Below are 24,473 nucleotides of genomic sequence, written 5' to 3' on the forward strand. Positions count from 1 at the left end.
TCCCCTAAATATGCAGTATATCTGGCCACCTCCGTTTCTTTGCTGATGGCCTAGAAATGGAGGTGGCCAGATATACTGCATATTTAGGTACCTCGGCGTGCCATATTCTTTTTTTTTTTTTAACCAATTGCATTCAAAAAATACATATTGAGCACCAAAGGCATGCAAAGCACTTGGGAGTCAGTTTAAATCTCAGCACTTCCCCAGCACTCCCTGGGAATATTCCTGACCTTCGTGGAGAGGCTTCTTGTCAGTAATCACTCATTTTTCCACCATTCTTCTTTTGCTAGTTTGTTTTTCATGTGTAGGTGCCATTACTGCCTATGTGGTGGCAGGCAGCTGGGTGTGATGGAGACCACATTTGTGCAGCCTCATGGGCCTGAATTTGGTATGAGCGTGGCACCCCCCACCTGCTCAGTGACCTTGGGCAGGCGAGGTGGTTAGGCATCCTGGACCTGAAGTTTTCATCTTCAGGGGATTATGGTGTGGGGATTGGGTGAGACACCTGGTACTGCCCGGCCAGCAGTGATGGGTCCGCAGATGTTGGTTGCCGACCCGTTGCCTCGGTATCTGTGTCTCTGACCTCCTGTGATCACCTTGCTCTGAAATCCAGTATGATTGTTCACTGGAATTCCCCCGCTTGCTTTCAGTGAGGAATAAAACAAAGTTGGAAAGAGTTATCAATGTGTGGGCAATTAATCCTGAAGAAAGATGATTAATATGTAAACATTTTTCTCTTCCTGAATGATATTGTTAAAAAAGTATAAATACAAGAACGAGCAGTTACAGTGTGTCTACACTGGAGACCACTTCACTGTGTTGAGTGCGTTTCCTTGGGTGCAGTTTTAACGAGGAACACGGAGTAATCCTGATGGTGCCCACTAGTATGCACTTCAGGGCTCCCTGCTGGTTTCCAGATCCTGAGCCGCCTGCCTCCCCTTTTATCATTGTTCCTTATCTGTGTTAATTACCTGGACTTGAACAGTCCCTCCTCTGATTTACGGGAACAGTTACTGCTGCTGTAATCTCAGTGTTCTGACCTGAGCCATTTCCTTTGGGTTACCCTGAATATCCTGTTTGGGTCCTCTGATACGCAGTATCATCAACGGACAGCAGACACACCGACCTGGAGCGGGTCCCCAGCCTCGGGGTGCATCTGATCACAGTGCGGGCCTGAGCTCCACCCAGAGCCCTCGGGTGGATGGCCCAGGAAGTGTTTTTTACCTCCTTTTATTTTTTATTATTTTTACTCAACACTTATGTACACCTTACAATTATGTACAATATAATTTGATATATATGTGCAATACGTAGTGATCAAATCCATCACTTCAGACATTTATCATTTCTTTATTTTGGTAACATTTAAAATCTGCTCTTCTGGCTATTTGAAAATATACAATAAATTGTTGCTAATTATCATCACCCTGCAGTGCCATAGAACACTCAGAACTTACTCCTCCAGTCTAGCTTTAATTTTATATCTGTTAACTGACCTCTGGCTCTTCTCCCCCCACCCCCTCCTTCCCAGCATCTAGTAACCACTGTTGTACTCCCTGTGAGGTCGACTTTTTAGCTTCCGCATATGAGTGAGATCATGCAGTATTTGTCTTGCTGTGCCTGGCTTATTTCACTTAGCATGACGTCCTCCAGGCTCACCCATGTTGCCCCACATGACAGAATTTCACTCTTCTTTTAAGGCTGAATAATACTCCATTGTGTGTATGTACCAACATCTTCTTTATCCATCCGTGTGTTGATGGGCATTTAGGTCGGTTTGATATCTCGGCTATTGTGAATACTGCTGCAGCAAACGTGGGAGTGCGGAGGTCTCTTTGACATGCTGATTTCATTTTCTTCGGATAAATATCTAGTCAAGGGATTGCTGGATCATATGACAGATTTATTTTTGAAGAAACCTGCATCCTCTTTTCCATAATGAGTGTACTAGTTTACACTCCTACCAACAGTGGTTAATAAAGAGTTCCCCTTTCTCCAAGGAGCATTTTTTAAAAGTCCCCTGGCAATCCCATTGCAGAGTCAGGGTGAGAACCCCTGCCGTCATGCAGCACATTGCACTTGCCACATCTGATACAACATTATTATGTGTCTCTAGGTTCACAGTTCTGTGGTTTAATCAGGCTAGTCTTATTTAGTTTTAGGAAAATATCATTAGAGTTGATTTAAAGATACATCATCTCGTTAGTTGGTACTTTTATCTCAAAGTAGTTATTTTTCTTTTTAAAGTCCCCTCGTTTCTTTCGGCACTTAATTTTTTGGGGTTGATTCTCCATGAAAAGTTAGCTATAAAACAGAATCATTTTAATCGCAGGAACCGTAGCTTGTGTTCTTCTCTGTTGATTTTCAGAATGCTCCCTAAGCCTGTGGAGTCTCAGGTATTTAATGTTCTCATTTTGTGGTTTGCCGTTCACCTGTCCTTCCTTACATTTCTAGCATTCTGAAGTTATTTAGCAGTTTCAAGGAATTATTTGTATGTTTCATGGACTAAAATGCCTTTTACACCTTCTCCGTTCTCAGGTTTTTCTTTTGCTTTTAAAGTGAGTTTAAAGCCTTCTGTGAATGTGGTGTTTGGTAGTAAGCATTTCCATCCTCGCTCCCCATTGAGCTCTTGCTGGTTGGTTTGCATGACATCTTGAAGCATATCATTAAGTTAGATGGTTTTATTTTTAGGGCCACGTCTAAAACATGGCTGTGAATAAATTTTTTCTTGAGTCAACCAAAAAATGAATGACTTTGATACTGAGCAGTAGAAAGAAAACTTACAATGAGTTCTGCTGTAATGTGATATATGTGTTCCTAAAAATCACCACACTGGAAAATCATGCAATAAAAGCTACAGGGCTTATGGGGCAAATGAGATGAGAGGCACAGCCCACAGAAACTTTGTCATGGGCACGTTAGCCTAATAGAAACAGTGGCACAATTTCAAGTGTCAAATAGTTAAGAAAAGCAAGTACTACAATAAATATGATACTTTATCTTGAAAAAGGACAGCAGAAATTTGCCTGTGGAAGTGGGCATTGGAAGGGTTTCAGCGTGTGGTTACTGTGAAGCAATAGAAGGACTGCAATCTGAAATCATACAGAAAGTTGTAATACCTGATGTGGGTGGGCGGCTGTTTGAGTGTGTTCTGTGTGTGTTTTGTGTATTCCTGCCTAGCCAGTTTCAGCTGGGTGCGGTTGTGCATTCACTGCCTTAGACAATTGTGCATAAATGTGTGAAATTCACAGTATACTCAGATTGTTCCTAATGTGTCACTTGTTTTTACAACAAAACCTGATTTCAGTCCTGATGGTGTATCAGTGTCTTTCTTAGAGATGGCTAAGAATGAGCACATATAGTGAACTATATATTGAATGATTTATACCAGCTTATATAGATTTGTGATGCATCTATCCTCATCACAGGAGCTATCCTTAGACTAATTCTAGCTCATCATTTTCCCTGTATTGGAACTATGCGCTTCATGTAGATTTATAACATACAACTAGTTAGGTATACTTCACTCATTCTTCTTTTCAAAAATTTCTTAGCCCATCTCCCTGCTAAATCCTAACCACTGAGGTTTTTATTGGAAGTCTACTAGAATGAGACTGGCCTTTATAACTCGGAGACCCCTATGGATGGGGAATTGGAATTGAAGGAGGTGGAGCAAAGACACTTTCACAATTATTTGTGAAGGACTTATTTAACACATTATGAAGAAAAGAAGTATTGATGTTTAACGCCTACATTTACTTCCATGTTCATATGAAAATTTGTTCTTAAAGAAAATTTGCAGATTATATAATCTGAATAAAATTGTAAGGTTTGTATAGGTACATAGGATTACTTTCAATATATGTAAATACAATGTTTTGAAATATTAAACTCCATAAAGGGAGAGCTGTTAATTCTGTAGATGCTGTAGTCCTTGCTTTTTGACTTCAGACCAAAGACAACAGTGGTCATTAATATCCAAGATAGTTAAAAGCAGTTTTTGAACTCTTTTTGCAATTGAGACCCTTCTGCTTTAAAAACATATTAAAACTTGCTAACTCTTGATTAGACAATTCTAAACTAAAATATAATTGGAGAAATATCTGTTAATCTTTACCTAGTGAAGAATAATATCCCAGACACTTCTGTCTGGATTTTTTATCCTATAGTATAGTTTCAAGTGCTTTCTTGATTCTGTCAGTAATATATTGCAAAAATTTACAAAATAGCGAGAAGATAAGATTTATTCTGTGTCTCTCTCATCAAGAAAGAGCCATTATTAACATTTCTATAATTTACATTCCTAATAAACTCACAGGGAAACATTGTTGATATCTATCTGTCCACATACCCCTTTTGTTATCTTTCATTTTTATTTTTTTCATGTATGACTTTGGGGATGGGCAGTGGAAGGACACGAGCGTGGGAATCAGATCTGCAGGTCCCACACACGTTTCAGGTGCGCTGCTGCAGGGATTTGAATCAGATTTTATGCTTCGGAGCTCAGCATGTGTAAGGTATGATATAAATGATAGCTGCTGTGATGCACTTATTGACCTGTATTTTAAAAAATCTTCACAAATATAATAGCTATATAATACTAAGTCAGGTACATGTATGCCATCATTGATTTTACTATTTCCTTACTGCTAGGCACAAAGTTTAGTGCTTTTGGCAATTTTTCCATTTCAAAAGTAAAGCTGTTTGAATACCTTTTGTGTGTAAAAACGTATCCTCATATACTTTCTGTTTTAGGAGTAAAATTCTAAAAGTAGAATTACAAGGGCAGGGGTTGATGGCCACATGTTACACAATTGCTTTCTAGGAATGTACCGATTTATGTATATGTGCCCTTCGCTAGCCCTAGATTGCCATATTTTAAAGTTTTCTAATCTGAAGGTAGAAAGAATGTGTCTTTTTTTAAAAATCAGATCAATTTTTTTATGTTTTAGTGTTTTCATTCCATCATTCGAATTAGCTGTACACATCGTGTGTGTGTCTTTTGAGACGGAGTCTCACTCTGTCACCCAAGCTGGAGTGCAGTGGTGTGATCTTGGCTCACTGCTGCCTCAGCCTCCCGAGTAGCTGGGACTACAGGCATGCGCCACCACACCCGACTAGTTTTTGCATTTTTAGTAGAAACAGGGTTTCACCATGTTGACCAGGCTCGTCTCAAACTCCTGACCTGAAGTGATCCACCTGCCTTGGCCTTCCAGAGTGGTGGAATTGATTATAGGAGTAAGCCACCACGCCCAGCCTTGTGTGTGTTTTTAGGTCTGTTTTATGCTTTGCAGTTATTAGTGCTTTAATGATAAAAATACTAGCTTTTCATCTGTGAAATTTTCAATTTTTATGTACTCAAATTTTTTAACCCTTTTCGTGTTTAAGTTCTTCTCCATCTAGAAACTTCACATGTTCTGTTAATGCTTTTTATTAAACAAGACTTTTGCTATTTATTGAATGGTTTATACCAGCTTGTTGATTCGTGATGCATGTATCCTCATCATAGAAGCTATTAGACTAATTCTAGCTCATCATTTTCCCCTGTGCTAGAACTGTGCTCTTCGTGTAGATTGATAATATACAACTAGTTAGGCATATTTCCCTCATTATTCTTTTCAAAAAAATGTTAGCTTGTCTTGCTGTCCTGCTAAATCTTAACCACCGAAGTTTTAATCAGAAGTCTACTAGAATTCAAATTCGGAAAGAGAAATAGCTTTACAGTATTTGGTGTTCTCCAGAATCATGGCATTCCCACCCCCCACCTTTTTTGTGTGCGTGGTTGTGGGGGGGAGGGTCTTTTTATGTTTCCTAGTACAACTTGATGTTTTCTACTTGTTTATTCCTTTTTTTTTTTAATTTTGAAGTTACTTATTCCTAATTTTAGTTAGGGATTATGGGTATTTTCTTTTTAATGTATGTTTATTTTCTAAATAGTTCCCAGAATCTAGAAATGTTGTTGTTGAGTATATTTTTACAATTCTTGTCCTTGAACTAAGCTATCTCACAACATCTTAAAATGCCCTTTATATAAACCATTAACCATTAGTACAGTAAGATTGTGCTTTCACGAGTAATGGGTAAAATTGGCATGTGATTTTGCTCTGTGGCACTTGTGTCTAGTCAGGGTTTTCTTTGCAAAACAGATTGGGTGAATTTTCTTTCTTTTCTCTGTGCTCTGAGGCTATTTGGTACTACACAGCTGTTCCTTAACCTGCGCAGCCTATAAACTGTTTTAAGAGGTAATTCGTTAATGATTTTTTCTCTTTCCTTGTTTTTTGTTTTTTTTTTCTGTTTCTGCTACATCAAAGATTAGTCTTGAGAATTTATATTTTTCCAAAGAATAGTCATTTTTTGAAGCTACTTTAATATATTTTTGTAGTATGTGCAAAGTGGTTTTCATTCATTTTTGTTAGGTTGGTATGAAAGCAGGGGAGACATTGCTTCGGTGATGAGGCCAAACAGTGACTACTGTCTACAGTTAGTTAATGACACTTAGTATGCAGTCGGTGCAGGTCATTTTTACCCATATATTTACTGGTCTGATACTCTTTATTCCTTTGTATATATTCAGGCTTCTTTCTGTCTGGTATTATTTTCCTTCTGCCTGAAGAACATTTTTTTAACATTCCTTACAGTGCAGGCCTGCTGGTAACAAACTCTCTCAGCTTTTATCTAGAAATGTGTTTGTTTCTCCTCTGTTTTTGAAGGACATTTCTGCTGCCTGTGTGCTGGGTATATAGGTTGACTTTTTTTTTTCTTGATATACTTCAAAGGTGCCATTCCATTTTCTTCTGTCTTGTATACTTTCTGAATGTCAGTATTGAGTTCTGTTATTCTATCTAATCTTTTTGTTCTCACATTGTCAACAGATTATGATAGGCCTTAGTTTGGGGTTTGTGTGTATTTATCATAATTAGTATTTTTTAAGCTGCTTGGATCTGTCAGCTTCTGGTTTTTATTAAATACGGAAAACTTTCCACTATTATTTCTGCAAATAGTTTACTTACACATACACACCCCCCCACACACACATCCCTTCTCTGAGACTCAAATTACACATATACTAGATTACTTAACATTGTCCTACAGAGCACTATGGCTCATTATTTTTTCTGTTTCTTCTCCTGTCATACTGCATTTTGGACACAGCCTATTGCTGTGCCTTCAAGTTCTCTGATCTTTTTAGTATCTAATTGGTTAAACATATTCAATGAAATTTTTATTTCTAATCTTTCATTTCTGCATTATGTTCATGTTTTTCTTTAAATCCTTATGCACATTGAGATTATAACAGTTTTGAAGATGTTCTTTTCTGGTAATACCATCATCTCTCATTTTTAGTCTTTATTAACTGATTTAGTCACTGGTCCTATTTTCCCACTTCTTTTCTTGTCTTTTGGTTGATTACTTTTGGTTGATTACTGAACATTGTGATTTACATTTTGGGGTGCTGGATTTTGTTGTATGCTTTTTTAAAGTGTTAGATTTGTTCTGGCAGTAAATTGTTAGTTGCATATCAGTTTGATCCTTTCACAGCTTATTTTGAAGCTTTGTTAGTGCAGTTTTAAGTATTCTGTATTCTAGAGCTAGATTATTTCCACTGTTCTGGGCTACTGAATGCCTCATGTATTTGATGAGGTCTCTGCTCTGGCTGATGAGGACTTCCGTCCCTAGGCAAACTTGAGATTATTCATTTTATAGGTTTCTGGTAATTGTTCTTTCCTCAAAAGTTGTTCACTGCCCAGCCTTGTGGAATTTCTCCCTGTGCATGCTCAGATTGGTTCAGCAAAGACTCAAAGGGATCCCTAGGCTCTCTGGAACTTTCTGTCTGTGTAGCTCCCTCCTTTTCCGTATCATGCCTCACAAATTACAGCCTCCTGGGCCTCCCCCAAGTCATCTGTTCTAAGACAGCGTTTTTGCCAGCTGTGTCTGGGTTCCCCTCCCTGCACCTGCAGTGTGGCAGCTGCAGTTGTTATGTGTATTTTATTCAGTTTCCTAGTTATCAGTGGCAGGTGAAGAAGTACAGACGCTGTTCTCTTTAGGTGGGAAGTGGGTGTCACAAGTCATTGTTAGAGACTTGCACTTTTTGAAGCAGTGATACTTAACAGATTCACCATGTGTATTTGAGGGTATCCTTTTTGTTCTTGAACATATTAAAAGAAAATCAATTACTGCAAGAGATACTAAAATAGGTTTCTTTCTTAGTCGAATTTTATGTTAATAAATCCTAGGAAAGCCTTGGTACTCTCTGAATCCAAATCCTTAAGGAACTCTCAGTTCACTGAGGCAACTTGTACTCCTGTGTTTCCATGAGAGTCATCGTTCCAGGGGAGTCACACTAATTTCCACAGTTTGGGGTGGGGGGGTGGGTTTTTTCTAAATCTCAGTGATTACCATTTGTTTAGTCATGAGCAGCTAATTCTGCTCTGAAGTGTAGAGCTTACCATCCTTGGCTTGGGTTGAGGTAATGAGCTGTGTGACACTTGGCCAGTCATTTAAGCTACTCGTCTCTAAATTGAGGGATGTGGACTAAAGGGACTTGAAGGCCCCTTCCATGAGTTTACTGAGTAAATATGTACTGAGTGTTGTGTGCACTGGAGATGGGTGGGTAAGACAGGTGAGGACCCTGCTCTTACACACAGCTTAGTGGAGTACATAGATGATACTATAAATAAAAATACAATGAGAAAGAAATAACTTTCAGGGGTGCTTTGAAGGAAACAAACCAGGGTGATATGAAGTGCTGATGGGAGGGACCGGCATTAGGATGGGGGAGGTCCAAGAAGGCTTGTCTGAGACACTGAAATTTGAGCTGCCGTCCAGATAAGCAGAAGAAACTGGCCATTTGAATTCCAGGTCATAGATGTTCTAGGCAGAGGGAAGAATATGTGCAAAGGTCCTGAGATGGGCACAAACCTGGGTGGCGTGAGAACCCTGGGTGATGTGAGAACACTGTGGCTCGATTGTCTTGAGTGGGGGGCACATGTGATGATCAGGGTCCTAGTCAGTGCTGGCAGTCTGGGACTCCAAGACTTGATCGTGCTGTGAATACTTCTCTACCTAAATAGTGCAAAGTTCAGTGTCACATGCCCTACTCAGATGAGTAACAGGGAGTGCCAGGAATTACATTGGGATGGGGTGTGGTCGCTGAAGCTCCAGCAAGATCACAGAGTCTGAAATGAGCAGGGACCTCACTGGCACTAGGAGCCAACACAGTTTTAACACAGGAGGCTGAAGGCCAAGTCGAGTAGTCATGATCAGCATGAGCCAAAATGAATCCATTTTTAAGTTAGCAGAACCACGGATAGTTCCGTAGGCACTATCGCCTCAAAGAAAATGCTGAGCTTTTTCTGAGACTCACATATAAAGGCTGCATGGACTCCATAGCCTAGAAATGTTGCTTCGGTGGAAGGAAGCCACCAGGAAAACTGCTGGGAGGGTTTAAGGAATATGTGACTTTTTTTTTTTTTTTTTGAGACGGAGTCTCGCTCTGTCGCCCAGGCTGGAGTGCAGTGGCCGGATCTCAGCTCACTGCAACCTCCGCCTCCTGGGTTTACGCCATTTTCCTGCCTCAGCCTCCCCAGTAGCTGGGACTACAGGTGCCCGCCACCTCACCCGGCTAGTTTTTTGTATTTTTTTTTAGTAGAGACGAGGTTTCACCGTGTTAGCCAGGATGGTCTCAATCTCCTGACCTCGTGATCCGCCCGTCTCGGCCTCCCAAAGTGCTGGGATTACAGGCTTGAGCCACCGCGCCCGGCAGGAATATGTGACTTTTACATAGAGAAAGGAAAGACACAGTGAAAGCAAGAGCAGTTCAGAGGTGGGGAGGGCGGACCTGAAGCCAGCCAGCTTTGTCCTGGTGGGAGGCAGGTGTCTTAGCCATTTGGGCTGCCATAACAAAATACCGTAAACTGGGTGGCTTGTAAATACACAACAGAATTATTGTGTTAATTGTCCTCATAATTCTGGAGAGAACCCTAAGATCAGGGTGCTAGCAGGTTCAGGATCTGCTGAGGGCTCACTTCCTCGTTCACAGATAGCACGTTTTTGCTGCATCGTCACATGGCAGAAGGGCCAGGGGGTATTGGCCCTCATTTTAAGGGCACTCATCCCATTCATGAGGGCCCCACCCCCATGACCTAATCACCCCCCACAGGCCACACCTCCTCAGACCATCGCCTTGTTGGGGAGGATTTCACCACGGGAATTGGGGTGAGGCACAGGCATTTGGGCCATGGCACCAGGCCTTCCCTGTGTTGCCAGGATGCTGCTTTTTGTGCTTGGATACAGCAGCAATTAAAAATCCAGCTCAGATTGCGGAGCTCTTAAAGACCCACGGAGCTCTCACTTGGCATTACCCGCTGCTGGCATGTGTAGTCTGAAGGAACCCCCTTCTGAGAATGCCCAAAGTCTCCACATCTGCCTCCTGTCTCAACATGCCAGCACTGTGTCACGTAGCCTCTGCCTGCTTCCGCACAGCATTGTTCCTGGTGCGATCTCTCTTTAGGCAGGGAAATCGTTGCTGTCGGCTGTCACCTAAGTGGCAATGTCTTCTCACCTGCCCTTTTAACAACAACTGCTGTGCTCATGTGTGTTTTTATTGGTTGATTTTTAGTTGTCTTTCATTGTGTCCTGTGGTCTGGCTTCCACTCTTCACGCCGTAGTGAAGCATTGCCCACGCTTACGAGTGGCCTCTCATTTCCCCCTACGTTACCTCTTCTGCGTTCTCCTCCACCTCTGCAGCACGTGCCCCTGCAGACACATCCTCACTGCTGTGGCCTGCTCTCCTTCCTTTGAGGAAGCCAGTGATTGCCAGTTATTCCTGCTTCCCTGCTGCCTCCTGGCTCTGCCTGTGCTCCTCCCCAGCACTTCCCAGCTCAGCAGGCTCACTCTCTGTGTCAGTCTTCCCCTGGGAGCTCATACTGTCAGTTTAGCCATTTTTGGCACCAACCCCAAGTACCTCTCTCCAGCCCTGACTTCCCTCCCCTGATCTAGTTGTGCACTTCGGGCCGTGCACATCTCCCCCTGGATACTCACCCTGGAGGAGCAAGCGTTTCTCCCTCGCCTCCTCCCTCAGCAACTCCAGGCTGCCCTGTGGAAGCCCCTTTCCCACTCCTCCAGACTCACAGGTTCAGAGCCATCCAGCATCCATTTCTGTAGACTCAGAAGGTTCCTGGCCATGTGGACTCTGGGTCCCAGTTGAATGGGTTGAAGAATGATGGACAGAGGGACAGAGGGAGAGATGAAGACGGCGAGTGCAGACGGGTGAGGCTGTGATGGGACTGAGACTGGAGGATGGCACGGAGGAGAGGAGCAGATTAGAGAGGGCTCCTGAGGGGAGACAAGATTGCCAAACATTTTTAAACGAAGATGAGAGAAGGATCTGGTAGGGAAGAGGATGGAGGTTAAAAGAAAAGTCTTTCCTGAGTTCCTTGGAAGGACTCAGCAACACCTTGGCTGACGGGTAACATCCGACCCAGAGGTCTTCAGTTAGAACCACTCCAGGCTACAAGTCCTCTGGAAACTTGAGAGATTTGACAGCGTTGGGGTGACAGAGGTCACTGTGTCGTTGGTCATATCGACAAGTCCCTGAATAGTAGTGCGTATTCCAGTGTGGACTGGAAAAGGAATTATAGTGCATCCCTACCGTGGGCCTCGCCTGCCACGCAGCTTTTGGAAAGAACAGGAAGCTTTGTTCTGATAGAGAAGCCATTCTAAGATATTGTCAAAGGAATAACCATGAGATGTAGCAATGTATATTTCTTGTATAAGTACAAGCAAGGCAACAATGCATAAGATATAGCAAAACCCTGTGTCTAGTGTGCTGCCATGTGTGCTTTTAAAAGCCAGGGTGATGGAGAAGTCTGCCGTGATATCTTCTTGTATATCCATGGAGGTGCTCTGGTGGGGCCCCTGAGAAAGCAGCCCCAGTGTCTGAGAGGGCAGGGGGTCCTGTGCAAATAGGATCAGGTTGTGAGGGGCTTTCACTCTAATATCTTTTATATTTTTAGGTTCTTGAACCATATATATGTATTATAACCTCTTTAAATTTTTCAAAACATTTAATTTAAAAAAAGAAAACCTCTAGCAATTAAAGTAGTATTTACAGCAGTTGAATGAAAGCTAGCTTGTTTTGCCAGGGAGGTTATTTGGCTCCTCTGAAATGTCCATTCTTGAGTTTTCTGGTGGCTTTGGCTTATTCTCTTTCAGTTTGGAGGAAATATTTCTGATTCATAATTCTTGATGCTCCGTGCTCAGGGAACTTCTGCCGTTGCTGATGTTACTAGTAAAGCCCGATCTGGTTTTCTTACATTTCTTTCCTTTTTTCCCCATCCACTCTGTGCATTCATCACCACATAAGATCATGTCTGGACAATTCATGTAGATAGGATAATTATTTGCATTCTTAGCCAGGCGCAGTGGTTCGTGCCTGTACATCTCAGCTGCTTGAGAGGCCAAGGTAGGAGGATCACTTGAGGCCAGGAGTTTGAGACCAGCCTGAGCAACATAGCAAGACCCCATCTCAAGACCCTGGCAAAACACGCTGCTGTTAAGCTGTGACGTATGAGGGAACGCTGGCAGGATGCTTTGTGTGGTGGGAGAGAGGAGAGCTATCTTCAGCTGTTTAACAGGGCTGTTTGAAAAAGGATGGAACAGGGACAAGTAGATGGACTTTCCGATAGTCCCCTCCCAGGGCAGCTAGAAACAACTGCTGAGTGTCACACAGGGGCGGTGGTCTGAAGTGGCGGCTGCCACACGGCTCTGTGACCCAGAGAGAAGGCCGGCTGCATCCGTGTGTCTGTCCAGTTCATCTTGCCTTCGGAAAAAGAAGTTTCGACTAGATGGCCTTGGCTCTAATAATAAGGTATTTTCCTGAGTCATTTTCCTTTTTTCTTTCAGCTGCTCAAACCTGGAACAGACACTCTCCACGAGATCCATTCTCTCTTGATTCTGTCCTTTAAAAAAATCTCTTAACTGTGTAGCCTCCTTTCAATGAGTACGTCTCCATCTGTGTTTTTTAGGCAAGGGGAAACAAAAGAGTGATTTTCTTGTCAGACATTGAAAGAGAAAAAGTGGCTTTAAAAGTAGACTTTGGCTTTCTAAAGGTTCGAAGTTTTAATGTTCTTATATGAATACATTAAATCCTAAGTGTGTAATGAACATTTTTATCCAGTTCAAAGATGACACTTGGGAGTGAACTGGTGGTGGGACGTCACAGACTACTGTGATTTCAAACTCTCAGCAGGTACATCTCCGTTCATGGATGCATTAACAGCCAATGGGACAACCAGCATACAGACATCTGTTACAGGAGTGACGGCCAGCAAAAGGAAATTTATTGACGACAGAAGAGACCAGCCTTTTGACAAACGATTGCGTTTCAGCGTGAGGCAAACAGAAAGTGCCTACAGATACAGAGATATTGTGGTCAGGAAGCAGGATGGCTTCACCCACATCTTGTTATCCACAAAGTCCTCAGAGAATAACTCACTGAATCCAGAGGTGAGAGGCACTCTTGGGCTGGCATGGGCTTCGCGCTTCTCCCTGCCTGATTTCCGGGCCTGCTTGGCGGAATTGGCTCTTCCTGTGCTCTTTCTAAACCTTCCCTTTGGGCCATCTCCCGATGCCCACCAGAAGGGAGGGAGCAGAGGAGAAGTTGCGGGCTTTGCTCCGTGTCACACCTCTGATGGCCGTGAATTCAGGATGCTTGGAGTGTGCTGCGTGTCCATCCCCATTCTCCTGGGTGTGGGTCCACCCAGGGCTCCGTGCCTCTGGTCCACCTGCTGCCTGGAAGCTCTTCATCTGGCAGGCACAGGGCTCCATGAAGGCACGTGGAAAATGTGTGTGCACGCGCCTTGCTTTAGGTTTCATCAGATTCTTAAAGGGTTCTTTGTTCAGACAGAATATAAGTGCCCCAGGGGTCCCAGTCCCTTCAGAATATTTACTGTCTTTCCAGTCCCCAGATCCTCCTCAGCGGCTGTAGCAGAACACACAGCAGGGCTTTCCACGCATGCTCATTGCTGGTAGTGCCTTGTAAGGAAGTTTTCTAGAACTGGTAGTGGGAAAGGTTAGAACATGAATTTTGTGAAGTTTCTAGAATTGGCAGTATTTGATCCTAACCTGTACCTTTCCAAAATGTGAAGTCCTAGTAGTTTATGAGTAGCTAGGTTGAGTTTTGTCCAGACAAGAAAACCTAACTACAGAAAGTCTGTGTGTTTGCCCGGGGTCACATAACAAACCAGTTCAAAGTTGGTCCGTGGTACACTTTTAGACTGCAGAGTCCCTTCATTGGTTATTTTAAAATGCTTCACAGAGATCATTTAAAATGATTTTATGCCCTAAAATTACCTGTCTGTGCTAACGTACTTGGACTTAATGCACTTACACAGCAAACTATTTTCTGTCCCAAGTGTAATAGGGTAGTTTTTAAAACAAAACAAAACCGAAACAGTAGAGCTGAACGAGTTTCTTTCAACTGGTTTGAATGTGCCACCTGCTGTCCAAACTGGAGAAATGCCCAGTGATATAATAAGCAACTTGCCTTATCTAAGAGCCGCAATGGCTGTAGAAATACTAAGATAATGTAGATTCCCATGTCTTTTTAATTATACTCTAGTTATGTAGTTATATTTTACTCCATCCCCAGCATCTCAATCTCTGGTTACAGAAAAAGAGACGTTTGCAAATTAATTAAAATCATGGTAGATATCAGTAACTATATCAGGCTATGATGCATTTTTCATAGATGCAGATTATCCAGTAATAAAATGCTTTCAGGCCAAGCGTGATGGCTGGTGTGTGTAATCCCAGCACTTTGGGAGGCCAAGGCAGGAGAATCCCTTGAGCCCAGGAGTTCAAGACCACCCTAGACAACATAGCAAAACTCCATCTCTACAAAAAAGTTGACAAATTAGCCAGGCATGATGGCCCAAGCCTGTAGTCCCAGCTACTCAGGAGGCTGAGGCGGGAGGATTGTTTGAGCCCAGGAGTTCGAGATGCAGTGAGCCTTGATTAAACCATTGCACGCCAGCCTGAGCAACAGAATGAGACTGTCTAAAAAAAAAAAATGCTTTTAGGATTTCACACCCAAAATATTCTTTGCCACTTTAACTTCCGGTGACTTTCAGGTGATGAGAGAAGTCCAGAGCGCTCTGAGCACGGCCGCTGCCGACGACAGCAAGCTTGTACTGCTCAGCGCGGTCGGCAGCGTCTTCTGTTGTGGACTTGACTTTATTTATTTTATACGACGTCTGACAGATGACAGGAAAAGAGAAAGCACTAAAATGGCAGAAGCGATCAGGTATGTAAAAATGATGTTTTTTAAACGCTGGTTGGGTGCTTTGTTTTTGGTGTACAAATCCCGATAGAATGGGCCTGACCTGACCAAGCCTCGAGAATAAAATATTCTTCTTCCACGGAGAGACACGAGCAGCCAAATCAATTAAATCATCTGTCTTTTCTATGGGCTTGCCATAAATTACTACTTGCCTTGGGCAAATAACTGATTTCAAGGTTGGTTTAAACCCAGCAAGTGTTCAGGGAATGTTCTAATGATTAGAGTATATGATCGTGTATAGACAGAGTTCCTATTATTTGTGCCATGAGTATGTTCTGTCTTCAATCCTTAAATAAAGATCTTTTCCAAATAATAACTTAGCATTTGCTTGACTCCGAAGCAAATTGTCTAGGCTTTCTGATGAGATACTTCTGCAACGTCACATGGAGCCCTTTTTGTTTTGTTTTTTTGTTTTGCTTTGTTTTTAAATACAAGTAGCACACGTTCTTGTTCAGGTTCATCCTAAATTCCAGCTGGACAGAGAACCAGATAGTAGGGAATAAACAGCGGAAGTCCTTCTCCTTCCCTCCCCTCAAGGTATCCAACATTGATTGGTGTGTCTTCCCCAACCTTTTTCTGAACATTTTGTTCTCATGTTCAGTTCAATTTATTAGATTTATTTTTAAATTCACAAGTAAAAATTGTATATACTTATAGCGTACAACATGATGTACTGAAACACAAATACATTGCAGAATGATTAAATCAAGCTAATTAACATACGTATTACCTCACATACTTACCATTTTGTGTGTGTGGTGAGAACACTTAAAATCTGCTCTCTGCAATTTTCAAGTATAAAATACATTAACTATGGTCACCATGATGTAAAATAGATGTCTTGATCTAAGCATTTTCAAATATTTGTTTCATATATACACACAAATAATATCAATTTAGTTCTGTCGTTGCTTTGCAACTTGCTTTTTTCATGTGACAATATGACTGAGATGTTTCTGTTTCCTTGGTTGTTGGATTTTCCTCTGCTATATGATAACAGTGCAAAAAACTTTCTCTAAAACCATTTAATTCTGCTAACAGCATATCCCCTCATGCTAATCACTCTATGTATAATTAGAAGTGTCTGATTTTTCAGAGGTGAATTTTATTTGAAATGGATGAAACCTAGTCGTCAACCAGAAAGTTGGCTATGCTTCTCTACCCACCTCCCTAAAATGACATATCCCCAGGTGGCCCCCATAAGCCCTTTGTGCTTGCCTTTTTAACTTACAGAGGATGACAAATGAAAGAAAACAGACTTGCAAAATGGCAATAAAATAAATTTGATCTTTTCCAAAATCCCAGATTTCTGGAGGGCTGAAGTTGAACTACTTTTGGCAGTTACTAGGCTCCAGCTGAGCACTGCCCGTGGGGCACTGGGCTTTCTAGCACCTAAACCCTTCTAGAGCTTGCACAGCAGGATTGGTGTGGTGGGTGGGGGGGGCTGTTTCTTCTGTTTGGTGAGTCTGGGGCAGGCAGGGACGTCTTTCTTTGACAGACACCCAAGATGACTCTGATGGGCACTGCCCAAACAGCCCATCACAAGAGTCCTGGAACCCACACCTCTGGGTTGAAGGGGATTGCCTTGGTCTTTCATAACATATTTAATCATTTTCAGAATTACCGTATTTTCTCATATGATGTACACATGTGTTTAAGACGTTATCCCTAAATCTTTTGAAAGTTGCCTTTTATAGGCTATCATATGTGTGTTTTTTTTTCAGAAGTAGTTTGAAATTTTATTAACAATCTTATTAAGTATTGTTTCTGATCTCCCAGGGGATTTCATCCCTGTGGTACACTAGGTGGGACCATCTTGTTCTTCAGTTTAAGATTAAACTGCTTGATCAGTATCATAAATCCTTGGCTGACTCTCAGCACCTCTAAGACAGCTTCATTATTATCCATTCAGGGTGAATTCCATGAACTTAGCTTTTATTTTTAAAATACAAACCACCATGCCTCATATGGTCACTTTGTATGTTCTCCATAATGTCCTGCTCAATGTACACATAATATTGTGCTATTTGGTAGCTCTGCGGTAATAAGAAAATCAGATGTGTCAGCCAGTGGCTTCTGGGTCCTGGCTCCGTTTTCCCGTGTAGACTTTTCCCTGGCTCCACTCGTGAGCCCTGCTGGTGCCTCGCCGGGTGCAGCTCACTCCTCCCTCCAGCGTTGAATTCCCTTGGACAGAGGCTGTGGACTTGTGGTGCTGGGATTAGTAAAAGCAGAGGAAAGCTTGATCAAGTCAGGTTTAAGTGGAGATCTCCTTTGTTGAACTTTATGTCACTTTAATAGTTCATTTTCATCAGTTCCCTGCTCACTCCACTCTCCCTACTCCCAACAAAAAGCTGGATTGATATTCTTGTGAAGAGCCAAGTCCTACTTTAGGAAAACTGACTTGTTTCTTCTTCATGTGACTATATTTTTGTCAATGTGAATTTTCCTTAATATACTCTGGCAAGATCAGAAAAATAATTAGTTACACCAAAGTCACTTAACCTTTCCTCCTCTTATTTGCATTTAAATTAATTTTTATATGGATAAAAGCTTTTCCTGTGTATATTTTTCATTTCTCTGGTGTCTTGTCTCATGTTCCTTAAAACTTGGAGGCAAAGGACTTCATTGTAGCAAGTTTCCAAAGGAAAAGCGGGAAACAGGAAGATGAGGTTTCGTATTAGGTCACCAGGTGTCTAAAGTAGCTAACTTCGTTACGAGGATTGGTGGTTTGCAGTTTGCAGAGTAATTGCCACAAAAATATTCTGCGCATTGGTGATTAAAACAAAATTATTTCAAGTTCATGGATAGCATTGGGCTTCTGAAGTCTGCCGGAACCAGTAGCTGCCACGGGGTGTCAAGGACCAGGAGACTTCTCTCCCCAGAAGCGAGGTTTCTTCTTCCTCCCACAGAGGGAGACCGGGGGGCCTGTCCAGGCAGTGCCCCAGGGGCAAGAGGATTTGGGAGAGAGCAAAGGGAGCCAGTAAACATGCCCCATGACCCTGACCTGTACCCCATTCGATCCTTCAAGTGAAGGTGCCGTTCAAATGAGGGAGACCTCAGCCATGGAAAGGCAGCAGCACACTGGCTGCCCAACCTCAGGTCCCTGCTGCCTCCTCCTCCCCAGACATTCCCTTGACAGTCCCTACATCTTATGTGATTTTCCAACTGTTTGTTGTCTCCAAATTAGTAAATGTCCTTTAAAGGAAGAGTTTTGTTTAATTATAAAGTCTTTTTAGACTAATTATATGGCAAATATCAACCTCCTTCCCTGCCATATCCAACAACAGCCTTGAATTCAATTCCAAAGAAACAAATTTAAATTCATTACATTGCGTGGCACACATTTGAGTGTTCATACATTTTTATTTTAAGTTTAAAACACACTTGGTTGAAGCCCACAGAAGCAGGGGCTACTCGGGAGAGGACCGTCCCAGGCCTGAAGGCAGCCCCTGCCTCGCCTCTGGTGCCTTCTGCCTTGATGTGCAGCTCCCTTGGTTAAGCCTTGATGGTCCTGGGAAGTTGTACTAGGCAGAGAAAGCATTTCTGTAAAGGTTTTCTTTTTTAAAACGAAACGAGTCTCTGTGTGTACCACATCCTTTGCTGGCATCTCCGGGCTCACGATTCAGAATGGCCAGTTCCCATTCCCTCAAAAGGGAAGGGAGTCTGTGCCCCAGAGCATGCTGGTTCGTTCATACTCCGCCCAGAAAGAGCCACCAGCTGCAGGGGAAGTCACCATTCCAGGCAAAAGTAAAAATAAAATTTCAGTTCCCAAAAAAAGCCTTCAGCCTATTAAAACCTAAGTTTTGACTTATCAATATCTATTAATATTTTAGAAGCAGATTTTTTAATACAAATATATGGGCAAGGGGGGCAAGGATATATGAAATAATTCCTTTTGCTGTTTCTCTATAGAATTATCTTCTTATTACCTTGATTTTTATCATCCCTTTTATGTTAATTGATCGCCCCATCCGTGGTTTCCAGATGTCAGCCTGGGCAGCGGCTATACCCGTTTGCCTTCTGTTCCATGAGGCAGGTGAAAGTGGAGCTACTCAGATTTTGGAAACAGCTGCTCCTTATCATGGAGACAGTTCAGCAGTTTTACCTTTTCATGAGTCATCAGTCACTGGGCCTAGGAAATGTATTTCCGTCTTGTGTCATTGACCCCAAATCCTCAAAAGACAACACAACTGAAATAGCTTCATGTAGTTCTTCTGGGCTTATTTCAAGAGTCTGCTTAAAAGGTTGTCTGACATTCTGTATCAGTAAACCCTAGTGTGATCTTTCTAACAGTGCCTTAGGCTCTCTCATTTAGAAAGACTTGGTGCAACTCATTCATTTGAATGAGTTAATTCTTGCTCAGTGCAAAGATCCCACAAACCTTGGGGGCTCGACTGAGGTCCAGCCGCTAAACTGCAATTCCTCACCCTCCTGTTCACACACACACACACACCCCCTCCTCACTTCCCCAACCTGCCCCCTCCAAAAAATATGAGTCATCCATCAGTATCTCGGGGAGTTGAGCGGGGAGCTATCTCAGATGCTGAGTCATGATTTTCAGAGAAGATCTGAACAGATTGCTCTGGTTTTAAATGGCTGAACTGTAGAGAGCATCTAGATTGTTATTTTCAGTATTAAAGATGGGGGTCAGGTTTAGAATCCAGCAAGTGAAAAGCTGTCCTTACTCTGCAGTTCTGATCTAGAACTCAGCCTGCACTAAAGGTGCACTTCTGATCTAGAACTCAGCCTGCACTAAAGGGACTATCTTGTGTTTATTCTTTTGTCTACTGTGTGAAATCATAAGAAGAAACAACCTCTGAGCATAAAATCAGCTTCTAGTATTCGGGGGAAGAAAATGCACATTCCCAAAGTGCTATGACACCAAGCTACCGTACATTGAAAAGCAGCCTACTTTTCCAGCCTGATCTAAAGCAAATCCCAAAATAGCATTAGCTTGATTTATTAAACCTCCATCCTGCTCAAAGGTGGCTCCACGCCTGACCCCCTGTCCTCCGAACTCCTGCTGCAGCCGTCCCCTCCAGCCCGCAGTGGAGCAGGATGTGGGTAAGGCCTGGGCCCTGTGCTGCTTGCTCTTCTTGTTTGCGGGTCTCCTGTCTTGAGCCAGCCTGTGAGACTTGTCTCCATGTCCCCCAGACTGTTCAGTCCACTCGCACGTAAATTCAGGAAATAGCAGTTATTGCCAAATAATCAGTGAGCTGTCTGAAATCAGGAGCCAAGGCCAGACCCAGATCCCAGGGTTTTTGTGACCCCTAATCCACTACTATCCACTTAACAGCAGGCAGTCTTAGTATGCCCTGGCAGATTTCCTCTGTGACAGCTTCTTGATTGGTCTTATAAAGCCCAGAATATGTACTAGGCTCCGAGGGAGGCCCAGTGTGTCTTCGAGGGAGGATGGGTTGGGGAGCAAGATGTGTTGTTCATAGAGCTCGAGAGCCACCTGCAAAGGCCAACGCAGCTCATGGCTGCGTGTTACCCTGTGGCCTTCACGTAGGTCCTGTAGCGACAGCCACCACATGCGTGGGCTGCGGGCTGTCACCAAACCTTTACAGCACGTAGTAAATAAGTCTAGGGTCCGCAACTGCTGGGGAAGGCCTTAAACAAATCTCAGGTCTTCATGATTTCCGCGGCGTTTACATCTTGGTGAACTGAATTCCATAATAGACTTTTCCTTTGCTCAAATATGCAATGTTTTGAGTAATTCCCCATTTATTTTTCATTTTAGAAACTTCGTGAATACTTTCATTCAGTTTAAGAAGCCCATCATTGTAGCGGTCAATGGCCCAGCCATCGGGCTAGGAGCATCCATATTGCCTCTTTGCGATGTGGTTTGGGCTAATGAAAAGGCTTGGTTTCAGACACCCTATACTACGTTCGGACAGAGTCCAGATGGCTGTTCTACCGTTATGTTTCCCAAGATAATGGGAGGAGCATCTGTGAGTACCTTTAAAAAAAAATCATTCTAGAAAGCTTCCTGAAGAAATCTGGTTTGGTTATTGCTTTTCTAAAGCTGTACAGTGTGTCATTCTGTGGGGACTTTTCATCTTGTAGTTCAGATTTGGGTTCATAGACGTTGTTGACCCTTTTTGCATCATTCCCTAGAAAAGGACTTCATTCATTGAGGAGCCTACCCTACCACTTTGCATAATTCACACTGATATCTACTGTTAGTAAATATCCAGTCTGTAACCCAACCAACAATTTGCAATCGAAAAGTTCTTCACCTAATAACTTAAAAGCTGCGCTTTTAAGAGAAGGCAATTTTAAGAGGGAGCAAAGTTACGCAGGATTAGAGGGTTGTCGTCCATATCATTGTGTGTTTTTATTTCTTCAGCTGTTTAATCCGTTCATTATAGTAGTTTGTGTTTGTATTGTAGCTTGTGATTTATCAAGCAGTTATTCACATCTCATTCCCTAGTCCTTGAAATAGGGCAGGAGGTGGTGTCACAGGTCAGGTTCTCCAGAAGCGGACACTGAGATTAGTTTGGCACATGGAGAATTGGCAGGTAGTCAGTACCTGTGGAAGGGATGGGGAGGAAGCAGGACCGGTCAGAGGAAGAGGTCAAAGTGATACTGTGCCCATCATCCTTGGGTGTGGGATGCGTGGGAAGCATTGTGCCCTGGACGAGGTGGCTCCCTGCAGCTGAGGGCATCCCTAAAGGCGCCCTATGGCCGTCTGCCAACAGCAGCACCCGCAGTCAGGCAACCAGGCCTCCCCAGGAGGGATCATGGCAGCACAGTTCCGTGTTCACCCCAGTGCCATTCAGGTCATTCATGCACCTTTTGGGGGTCAGCTCCTTCAGGTTCCAAGGGGCTTTCTTTCTGGGAGAAACTTGGAGGAAGAAGATTAGGCAGCAATAACTTGCAGGCCGGAACCTGAAATGTTTAACCTGGATGTTATAATCAGTGGGTAAAAGCGTGATGAGAAAAAGGATGTTTGGATCCTCTCATTATTTGTAGTGGGAAAAATAGTAACTTTACAGTAGAGAAACCTGGCGGGTACCACCTTCCTGAGTGGTCAGAGTTCACAGAAATGAGACAAAAGCCAACGTGAAGCGCTGAGGGGAACGCAGCCTTCGTCGCTGCGTGGGATTCCTCCTGAAGGTGCAGCAGCTCAGCGCTGCATCATGACATTCATCATGAGGAACGTCAGGCCCGGACTGTGGGGCAGTCTGCAGACGCCGCGCAGTGCTCCTCCAAAACGCCAAGGTCAAAGAAGACGTGGAAAGACTGAGAAACCGTCTCAGACTGGAGGAGACCAAGGGGACATGACAGCTCAGAACATCAGGGACCCTGGATGGGCTCCTGGGCCAGCGAAAGGACAAGAGTGGGAAGGCTGGTGAAATTCACATCGTGTTTGTAGTTGAGTGAATAGCACATTGTCAGCGGCTTTGGTCATCGTAAGATGTTATGTGATGTTTTAACCCAGGGAGAGCTGCATGAAGGTTTATGGGAACTCTGTACTACTTTTGTCATTTTTCCTGCATCTAAACGTTCTCGAAAAGCAGAACATTTAAAATTAAGGAATGCAAGAGAGGAGGAGGAAGATGGGTAGGCCAGACCGTGGCCCCCAGTGCCGCACTGTTCTCAGAGCTGCCCTGCTCCTCACCTTCTCACTCCCCAGGCTAGTTCCCCTCACCCGCGGCTCCCACCTCTGCTGGCCTCAGCAGCCGCCCTGATGCTAAAACACCCCGAGGGATCTGTGGCCTGCTCACTGTGTCCGGCTCAGAGTCGCTGCACTTGTCCACTTCCCTGCTATAGTGGGTCAGGGAAGGAACAAGCGGCACCGGCCTCCATCCCATTTCCCAGGCCGCGTGTCCTTCCATGTAAAGGTCTTTGTACTGTGTGTGCTACAAATCAGAAGATGCTGCCCACCGTCATGGAGCCACCTCCAAACTGGCACCTCTCAGGCCAGGCCAGGGCCGTACCAGGCTGGCAGCTGTGGCAGGTGCCGTATGTGACTTAGCCACAGGACTCTGGGGTCCTGCCCCCTGACATGGTATTTACTGTGAGGATGGTGTTCTGGTCACACACAGCACCCTGAGGCACGCCATGCTGGTGTACTAGACCCTCCATAGCCACAGAGAGTGGTGCTCCCTGAGGATCTGCAGGTGGGACAGGCAGACCCAGACCCAGAGGGTGCGCGCACACCTGTTGGAGCCGTCAGCCTGCTGCCCAGCGCCCACAGGCGGGCCTCCCTGGGAATGGTGCCTTGAGGGCCACTCACATTGGCATCTCCTGCTGGCAGGCTGGACACTCAGTAGCAACAGTGGCTGCATCAGCCTTTGATAAATCGGAGACTGTGCTGTTGAGGCCCCTCTTGCCGGCCCTGGGTGGCCAGCGGCCACCAGCCGTCTCTCAAAGCTGTTCAGTGCCCACTCCATGGCGGATGCTCTCAGGTGGACAATGTGAGACAGCAACCTGCACACTTCCCATTCCTCCACCCACCACACGTCTCTGTCCAGGACACCCACCCCTGCTGGGGGCTAGTGTTACTCTAACCTTGATCCACTTTTCCTCCTCACCAGGGGGTGACCAGGTGCATCTGCCACTGGGGGCATTTTCCTCACCACGTTCTCTTCCAGGCCTGCTGGATGAGGCTCTGGTGAAGTTGCTGTCCCCTTTTTGGCTTGCTGACCCACCCACAGGCCACACTGGGTCACAGGCAGTCCTCCCATGGCTGTAGGTATGAGCTGAGGCAGGGCGCGGGTACGCAAGGGTCTGGGGGTGATGCAGGGGTTTAGGCTGCCGGCCGATGCCCTCTGGAGCTTGCCAAGCCCAGCTGTGCATCCACCGCGGGCCCTGCCTGACCTTGCACCTGTGGGGCTGATGGAACTCAGCTTGTGCTGGCCACTTCCCACGTGTGGTCATGTGGGGTCCCGTGATCAGGCGCTCTGCCTCTCCCAGTCCCAGGCAGCACTCCAGGCTTGCCCTTCTGTGCTGTGGATGGCCCCACTGGCTGTGCTGCCCTCCCTCTGGCACTGACCACAGGCTCCATATGCATCTTTTTTTTTTGAGACGGAGTCTCACTCTGTCCCCCAGGCTGGAGTGCAGTGGCGCAATCTTGGCTCACTGCAAGCTCCGCCTCCCGGGTTCACGCCATTCTCCTGTCTCA

General features: G+C 44.2%; 1 protein-coding gene across 3 annotated transcripts in view; it reads left to right on the forward strand.

Annotated features, from left to right (window-relative positions):
* Positions 1–24,473, forward strand: part of CDYL (chromodomain Y like) — a 174,652-nt gene that overhangs the window by 140,853 nt on the left and 9,326 nt on the right. For 2 of the 3 annotated variants that reach the window (XM_050789243.1, XM_050789246.1), the window contains exons 3-5: positions 13,247–13,506; positions 15,132–15,304; positions 21,084–21,294. In XM_050789243.1, the coding sequence (XP_050645200.1) occupies positions 13,247–13,506; positions 15,132–15,304; positions 21,084–21,294 (644 nt within the window). The remainder of the gene's footprint in view (positions 1–13,246; positions 13,507–15,131; positions 15,305–21,083; positions 21,295–24,473) is intronic. The other variant, XM_050789245.1, reaches the window with a different exon arrangement.

This window comes from Macaca thibetana, chromosome 4, assembly GCF_024542745.1.
Source record: "Macaca thibetana thibetana isolate TM-01 chromosome 4, ASM2454274v1, whole genome shotgun sequence".
Classification (NCBI taxonomy): domain Eukaryota; kingdom Metazoa; phylum Chordata; class Mammalia; order Primates; family Cercopithecidae; genus Macaca; species Macaca thibetana.